Source organism: Babylonia areolata, chromosome 5, assembly GCF_041734735.1.
Source record: "Babylonia areolata isolate BAREFJ2019XMU chromosome 5, ASM4173473v1, whole genome shotgun sequence".
Classification (NCBI taxonomy): Eukaryota; Metazoa; Mollusca; class Gastropoda; order Neogastropoda; family Buccinidae; genus Babylonia; species Babylonia areolata.
In genome coordinates, this window is record NC_134880.1 from 32,199,039 (window position 1) to 32,207,729 (window position 8,691).

Genomic DNA, 8,691 nt, shown 5'->3' on the forward strand with positions numbered 1-8,691 from the left:
TGTTGGCGTGTCCTGTGTTGCAAAATGTCAGCCAGTTTGTTTGTCCACCGGTTGTTGTACAGACTTGTGTCCTCCATAACATCCTGCCACCTTTATAACCCGATTTATGCAATCTTTGTCTTTTTTATTTAGAAACATTGCCAACCCGACTGACAGTGAGGAAGAACGAAAGTTTAGAGGTAGTGGAAGAACAAAACAATTGTTAAAAGACCTGTTTCCTAAGACAATACAAACGAGTGTGGACTTTCATGATGAGAGTAGGCCTGGTTATCTGTGTTCTGCTTTTTTTTGTTTTGTTTTTTTTGTCTTCATTACACGTTGACCTATAGGGTACGCTCTGAAGACTGGATCAACGCGTTGGGCGTATGAGGAGAGCAGGCATCTGTGTTATCTTATTGATTTATTTATTCCTTCTTTTTTTCTTTTTCTTTTTGTAACAGTAGATGTGGTGTAGTGCATAGAGCCCATGGCTTTGACATCTCCTTGGAACCGAATCTGATTTGCTTGCAGCCTAGTCCGTCGTCAAAGAGGAATACTTGTGGGCATCTACTTGTTCAGTCTCGCTCCCCTAGCCCCCACCCCCCCAACCCCCCACCCCCACCCCCCCGCTCCCCACCCTCTCCCCCATGACAACAGGCTCAGGCTACTATCATCTCCTTTGTCTTGCCAAGTTTTCAGTTTCAGTTTCTCAGAGGTGTCACTGGGTTCGGACAAATCCATATACACTATACCACATCTGCTGAGCAAATGCCTGACCTGCAGCATAACCCAGCGCGCTTAGTCAGGCCTTGAGCGCATTTATATATATATATATATATATATATATATATATATATATATATATATATATATATATATATATATACATATATATATGCGTGCCTATCAGAGTGCTTCTACAGAACTTTGCCAAAGGACAGCACTCTCGTTGTCATGAGTTCAGTTTCAGTGCGCCAAGTGCGTGGTCCACACGGGACCTCGGTTTATGTCTCATCCGAACTGTGACTAGAGGCTCAAATTGATTTTTCAGTCGAACTTGGGAGAGAGGGTGAAAGCGGGAATCGAATGCAGACTCTCACGGACACAGTACTGGCAGATAAGCGTTTTAATCATTCTGCAAACATTATAGGCCTATAGGCTACCTAGTTAAAGGTGACTTACCAGTCCAAAACAAATTCCGTCACATGACATAAAAAAGCGTATGACAGACATATCTGTGGGCGGAGCTTAAAGAAACGAGTGGTCACGTGATAAGAACAGTCTTGATAGGTTGGGGTAGACCACATGCACAGCCAGAACGAAGAGTCAGCTCGCAGTGGAAACGCTCAGCCGCTCCGGCAACTGACTGACAGGGGGTTGCTCTTCAACAGTCTCCAGTGTCAACAGTTTTGGTGCACAGATTACTTTACTGACCATCTCGGCTGACAGAACCATGCGGTTTGCGCTGCTTGCTGTGACTGTGAGTTAAAAACTATTGCAAAACTTGGTTTATTACCAGACACATGTGGTAATGATATTAAATATTTTGAAAAAATGTCACCGATTTTCAGGCTCTGTTTTATTTAAACACCTGCCTCCCATCACCACATAAATAAGTTAATACATTGAAATCGTCGACTTAACAAGGAAGAATGTCAATTCATCCGTCCGTGTTTGTCTCTCTCTCTCTCTCTCTCTCTCTCTCTCTCTCTCTCTGTGTGTGTGTGTGTGTGTGTGTGTGTGTGCGTGTGTGTGTGAACAGAATATTATGGAACAGAGCCGGCAGCCCGGAAAAAAAATTGTCATACAATCTTGTCAAAAGGCATGAAGCATAAAATGTTATTCGTTAACATCATATGTTGATACAGCATTCAAACACAAATTTCCCCTATCTTGGCTGTACATCTCTGGCTAGCATCAATCGACTAGGAACAATAGTTACCTGTGCTCAGTATCGGATTTTAGCATATCATAAATTATTCTGTAACAATGCTAGATTTGATACAATGATCAAATAGATAGATTTCGCTTTTACAGTTGCTACATAATCTGTCCTAAGACAATAGGTCATCACTCAATACAATGTACAGTTTTTCATGTCGAAACTTAATACGCAGTCGTTCAAAAGATGCGTTAAAGTCGAAAGAATCGTTCGGTTTGATTTGTTAACATACCCCCACCGCATAAATCAATATCAACGTTATCATTACACACTGCAGGTTGGATATTTCACTCACATTGATGTTAGGCCTAGTATCTATAAGTGTTCTTGTAAGAGTATATTTTTTTGTATTTGTTAAGTGTTCCTTTGCTCATAACAGACACCGGCGTTTGTAGTATATAATTCCTGAATGTTTACATCCTTCTGTTGTTTGATTGTATCGTCCCCACGGTAAAAACAGATTTGTGATTATGGGTCTCATTAAGTAAATATCACTTTTCTTTTTCTCGATTAATATTTAATCTCCAGCTATGGCTCTATGTGTTTAGATTATGTGATTTTTGTTGTAATCCAGTTCTTGTGAAGAGAGATCGTCAGCTTAGTTTACTGAGTATAGGAGTCAGCTGCATGGTTAAACATTAAAATTTCGAGGGATCATTATTTGCGTTATATTTAACAATGTCATTTATAAAATAAAACAAATGAATAAAGTTGGGCTGACCTGATATACACCCTTCTGCACAGTTATTTTTCTGCCTGGACAGTCATATAATTAAGTTTGAATTTTGGAAATCAAATCCTGACTTAAATTGTAACAAAATATTCTCCAGTTATGCTCATTCTGTTCAGCTGTAGGAAGATGGCATCATGCGAAATATAATCAAACGCTTTTTCAAAATCAAAGAAATAATGTAATTCTATCACTTAGGTTTGATTGATTGTTTTTTTGTTGTTGTTTTTTTCGTGGGTTTTTTGTGTGTGTTTTTTTAAGAAGTTTGGTTGTTCTGTAATGCTTCCGAAATCCAGTTCTTTGATTAGGAGTTGATCTTGTTCAGAGTATCAATTTATTCTGTTATTCAAGACTGTGCGAATACTTTCCTTGATGTGTTTTGTAAAGGTTATTCTTCCCCTTCAATTTTTATGCTTCCTAAGTTCCCATTAAGAACAGGGGAATGTTTTAAATCGTTTTCCCAAGACATAGCTCGGGCGAAAATTTTGATAAACAGTTTTTTGAATGGTGGATAATTATTGGAATTATTTTGATGATTTCGCTTGTAATGCAGTCTATGCAACCCTGGGATTTTTTTTATTCAAAATTTTGTGTGTGCATACCCACTTACTGAATTTTTCGTCTGAATAATTAAGGTTTCATTGCAGACCTCGTCCATTTCCTTTTTTCGTCTTTTATTCTAAGTTGACATAACATAAGATGAGATAAGAATAACTTTATCATCAGATGGAGAGAAATCAGGTGCAGTAACACAATAGACATCACACACACACACACACACACACACACACACACACACACACACACACACACACACATTGAATTTGATTTAAGTGGAGTCTCCTGTCGGACCGACGGATGAGTAGGCAGGCAGGCTTACCTGTCGGTGTGTGTCCTCATATGGGAGAAGAGGCCGATTCTGAATGTGCAGCACTTCCCACAGGTGTTGCAAGGGAAAACGTCTCCAGAAGTTGAGCCCTGCTTCCTTCGCTCACGCTTCTCCTTAATGGCCAGCGTTCTCTTGTTTTCAAACGTCTTCATGCCACTAGATCACAGCATCCTCCAGCGAGAGCGGTCAAGGGCATCAGTTTCCCAGGAAGCTATGTCTATGTCACAGGCTTTGAGGTTTGTCTTCAAGGTGTCCTTGAAGCGCTTGCAGGGTCTTCCAAGTTCAAGGTGGCCTTCCTTCAGCTGGCCATACAGTAGCATCTTCGGGATCCTGCTGTCTGTCATGCGACAACGTGTCCTGTCCAACGTAGCTGGCACTGGATCAGCAGGCTTTCGATGCTGGGCAGGACGCTCCTCTCTAGGAGCTGGAGGTTGGAGACTCTGTCTTGCCACTTTATGCCGAAGATCTTTCGTAGGCATCTCTGGTGAAACTGCTCAAGTTATTGAATGTGACGGCGATACGTCGTCCAAGTTTCACAGCAGTACAACAAGGTGGTCAGCACAACAGCTCTGTAGGTTTTCATCTTGGTGCTGAGCCTGATGCCTTTGATGTTCCACAGCCTGTTGTTGAGTCTGCCAAAGGCGGAGCTGGCCTTGGCGATGCGCAGCGTCACTTCTGCATCAAGGGCTCCGTTGCTGCATAGGGTGCTCCCCAGGTAGCAAAACTTGTCGACTGACTTGATCTCTTGATTTACTTAAACAGGAACAATAAACATATGTAGAAGTTGTTCATATAAAAGCATTTCACATATTCGCTTGAATACTGTAATTGCACATTCATCCTGCACACTGCCAAAAATATTTAAGATTAATTAAGAACTCAAAACAAAGTGCAAACTCATCATGCATACATTTTCACATGCATTCACAAGCAAGCGCACGCACCCAGCCCCCAACCCCCCCCCCCCTCCCCCCCAACACACACACACATAGACAGAGAGAGAGTTCGAGTTCATATACTTTCGAAAAACTCAGTTACAAAAATATCCAAGTGTTCATCGTTAACTTAGGAATTTTTGATTTATCTAATTGTCCAAAAGCTAATCACCTGTAAGTATTGTGACATTTGAGTCTTACCCATTTTTACTACTTGTTTCACAGTTCGTCTCATTCGCAAGACCGACGATTAATGGTTAATTGGATTCCTTAATTTATTTCCATCCTCAAAATGTCCTCCGTTTTAAATTTGTATTTATCACATTTGTAATCGTATCACTGATCATCACCCTTCCCAAAAAGGGCAATCTCCAGCAGTGTCAAAACTACCGCACCATCAGCCTGATTAGTCATCCCAGCAAAGTCATGTTGAAGATCCTGCTTAACAGACTGAAACCACAAGCAGAAAACATCATTGCTGAAGAACAGGCAGGTTTCAGACCAGGAAGGAGCACAACTGAACAAATCTTCAACTTGAGGTTGCTATGTGAGAGGTACCATCAACACCAACAAGACCTCTACCACGTCTTCATTGACTTTAAGAAGGCATTTGACAGGATCTGGCATGCAGCTTTGTGGGCTACCATGAATCTGTACAACATCAACGCCAACCTGATCAGACTGATACAGCACCTCTATGACAAAGCCACCAGCGCCGTCTACCTCAACAATAGCATCGGGGACTGGTTCAGAACCACAGTCGGAGTGAGACAAGGCTGTCTACTCTCCCCAACACTCTTCAACATCTTCTTAGAAAGAATAATGACTGACGCACTGGAAGAGCATGTAGGAACAGTCAGCATAGGCGGCAGAACAATCACAAACCTACGTTTTGCCGACGACATTGATGGACTGGCTGGAAAAGAAGAAGAACTGGCAAGCCTGGTCAAACATCTGGACAAAGCCTCCACATCGTATGGAATGCAAATCAGTGCGGAGAAAACCAAACTGATGACTAACAACACCAACGGCATCAGCATTGACATCAAAGTCAACGACGAAAAGCTTAAAACAGTCCACAGCTTCAAATATCTGGGAGCAATCGTGTCAGATGAAGGATCTGAACCAGAAGTACTCTCGAGAATTGCCCAAACAACAATGGCACTCAACAAGCTGAACACCATCTGGAACAACAAAAACATCGCTCTCAGCTCAAAAATCAGACTGATGCGTTCCCTGGTTATATCAATATTGCTCTACGCCTGCAAGACTTGGACCCTGACTGCAGACATCGAGAGAAGAATCCAAGCTGTCGAGATGAGATGCTTTCGTAGACTACTTGGCATCTCCTACAGAGACCACATCACTAACACGGAAGTGAAGAACAGAATCAAGCAAAGTATTGGACCCTATGAAGACCTTCTGTCCATAGTGAAGAAACGCAAACTTAGGTGGTATGGACACATCTCCCGATCATCTGGTCTTGCCAAAACGTTCCTGCAAGGCACCGTACAGGGAGGCAGAAGGAGAGGACGGCAGAAGAAGAGATGGGAAGACAACATCCGGGGGTGGACAGGCTTGACGCTCGGTGACGCCCTGAGGAAATCAGAAAACCGTGAAGAGTGGAGAGGGGTGGTGGTCAGGTCAGCAGCGGTGCCCCAACGGTCTGAACCCAGACTACGGGAGAGGTGAAGGTGAAGGTGGTGAAGGTGAATACAGTTTGAACACATTCCGACACACATAAACATACACTGCACACACTTTTTTCAAGTCTAAAATAACTTTAGTGAACAGACCAACCAACACACACACACACACACACACACACACACAAACACACACACTCACTCACTCACTCACACACACCACGCGCACGCGCGCATACATAGTTCTCACGAATTTAAAAGGTGGAATAAAAGTCTTCTGAGCTCTGGATTTTACTTCAAAAGTTATGTAGCGTCATCCTGATAGCAGCAGCTCAATTTTCTAATATGGGTGTCGTCAGCTGCTCAATCTGCCTGTATTTCTGAACCACTCACTCGCCTCGCATACAAATCTTGCATACTGGCGTGTATCACTCCCCCAACGTTCTTGCACAGTCAAGACATCATTCAATACTCGCTTACTTCTCACCCCCAAACTTCATACCAGCACATAAATGAAACTGTCAGCACAGACTAAGTACAATAACGATGGTAGCTCAGGAGAATCTAGGAATTACACGAGTATTTCTTAACTTCTGCAAACAAGTTATTCTTCATTGATATTTCTAATAAATACAATCAACATTCGTTTCAAAAATCATATTTTTGTCTTTGTCTTCTATATGTGCTTCTTTGCTTACCAGATGTTAAATTCATACTGACGCATCGAGATTCCGTTCAGCTCCCGCTCTTTCTCTCGACTGGAGAAAGTGTGGGAGGCGCTCACATGCTTTCCTACACTGTGTGAGGAAGCATGGGAAGTCCCCCTTGTTTTTATCAAAAACATTTTATCAGGGTTTCTTCTTTTTCCCGCAACACAAATATTTGAGAAAAAACGAGAGAGGGACAACAACGACGATATGGTAATTACGGTGACGTTAGTGAAGACTGTGATGGCACAGTATCAGTTTAAAATTGTGTGTGTGTGTGTGTGTGTGTGAACCCGCGTGCCTGTGTGGGTTTCCTTTTGTCTGTTTGCTTGGTTGGTTGGTTGATTTGTTTTTCTTTGGCTCTCTTATCAAAATGATAGCCTATTTTCATGTTCTCATGGTCTTCTCTCAAACTGAGAAGTTATTTTCAGTGCAACATTGATTGCGAAATGATAGTAACAAACAGATGAACATGTGATCAAGCGTGAGATTTAGGAACAATCTAAATTTGTATATGCTACAGAAAAGGCTGCTTCCCAAAAAACATCAAAACTTTATTAATTTTGGTCCCGTTTTCACGCTCCATATGCGAGGGTAAAGCATTGTGAAACATCTTTTTCTGTCATATTTATGAAGAAAGTTGAATCATTTTGATTTTATTCCAAACATCCCTCGGGAAAGATTCGGGTCAATTCTTGTTATTTATTTTTGCCATCCTTTTGCTATTCATTTCGATGTTGGAGGAGGATGATGATGATGATGATGTGTGTGTGTGTGTGTGTGTGTGTGTGTGTGTGTGTGTGTGTACACGCGCGTGTGACAGATAGATGGATAGTGAGTGAGTGAGTGAGTATCGAATGCTCTCACGAGGACAGTGTGTGTGTGTGTGTGTGTTTCCGGCCGTCTGTCTGTCAGTATGCGCAGTGCTTTTTACATAAATCTTACATCGAGATGCATCTTGCGACTTCCTTCTCATCCACGCTAAGGAATTCGGTCTCTGGCCTTGGCTGAATCAACCATGGACATTGTCACTAACTTTCTCGTATACTGTGTTGAGTCAATACTTCGATGATTTAAACAAGTATAATTCCATAATTAAGGGACACACCCATTTCACTTTGTTCATTTACACAAATATGATCGGAACTGGTCAGTGTACTAATCTGTTTCTTCTTCTTTTTCTGCATTCGTGGGCTGCAACTCCCACATTCACTCGAATCTACACGAGTGGGCTTTCGCGTGTATGACCGTTTTCACTACGCCATGTAGGCAGCCATACTCCGCTTTCGCTGGCTATCTGTTTCGAAGTGTAGACATGTGTATCGCATATCGCCAGATGACATATTTCCACAGCACTCTGTTGCCCTCTTTCCAGGCGCATGTCATTCGTTGAGTCATAAAAGTGGGAACCCCTTCCCACTTTTAAACTCTACGCATTCACCGGAAAAAAGTGGAGTTTTTAAACTGTGTGTTGATGGGCCAATGGTTATCGATGGACCAATCTTAAATTGACTGATTGCAGGTGATTGATAGATTAAGCGACTGTGTATGTTTGTGTTTCAGATTTTTGCCTGGAGTGGTGTGGTGCTTGGACGTGAGTTTTTATTGTTTGTTTGCTTGCTCTTAATCTTTTTAAATACATTTTATTTCTTATCCAGTGTGAGTGAGTGAGAGAGAGAGAGAGGGGGGGGGGGATCTGTAGGAGGCGGAATTTTAATATATATATATATATATATATACACTACTCCAAGAAAGTTAAGGGCCACCAAGACAGTTCAGATTATCTTTTTTAGAAAGAAGGAAGACTTTTCATGTCAATTCAAGATCGGATCATTGCACAGTCAACATTTACACGTATTGACT

At 41.9% G+C, this 8,691-nt stretch overlaps 1 protein-coding gene across 2 annotated transcripts in view; it reads left to right on the forward strand.

Moving 5' to 3' along the window:
• The first annotated feature begins 1,282 nt into the window (after window positions 1-1,282).
• The window catches only part of LOC143282028 (uncharacterized), a 69,404-nt gene continuing 61,995 nt past the window's right edge, over window positions 1,283-8,691 (forward strand). The window contains exons 1-2 of one of the 2 annotated variants that reach the window (XM_076587454.1): window positions 1,283-1,459; window positions 8,392-8,422. In XM_076587454.1, the coding sequence (XP_076443569.1) occupies window positions 1,433-1,459; window positions 8,392-8,422 (58 nt within the window). In that variant the 5' untranslated portion in view covers window positions 1,283-1,432. The remainder of the gene's footprint in view (window positions 1,460-8,391; window positions 8,423-8,691) is intronic. The other variant, XM_076587455.1, reaches the window with a different exon arrangement.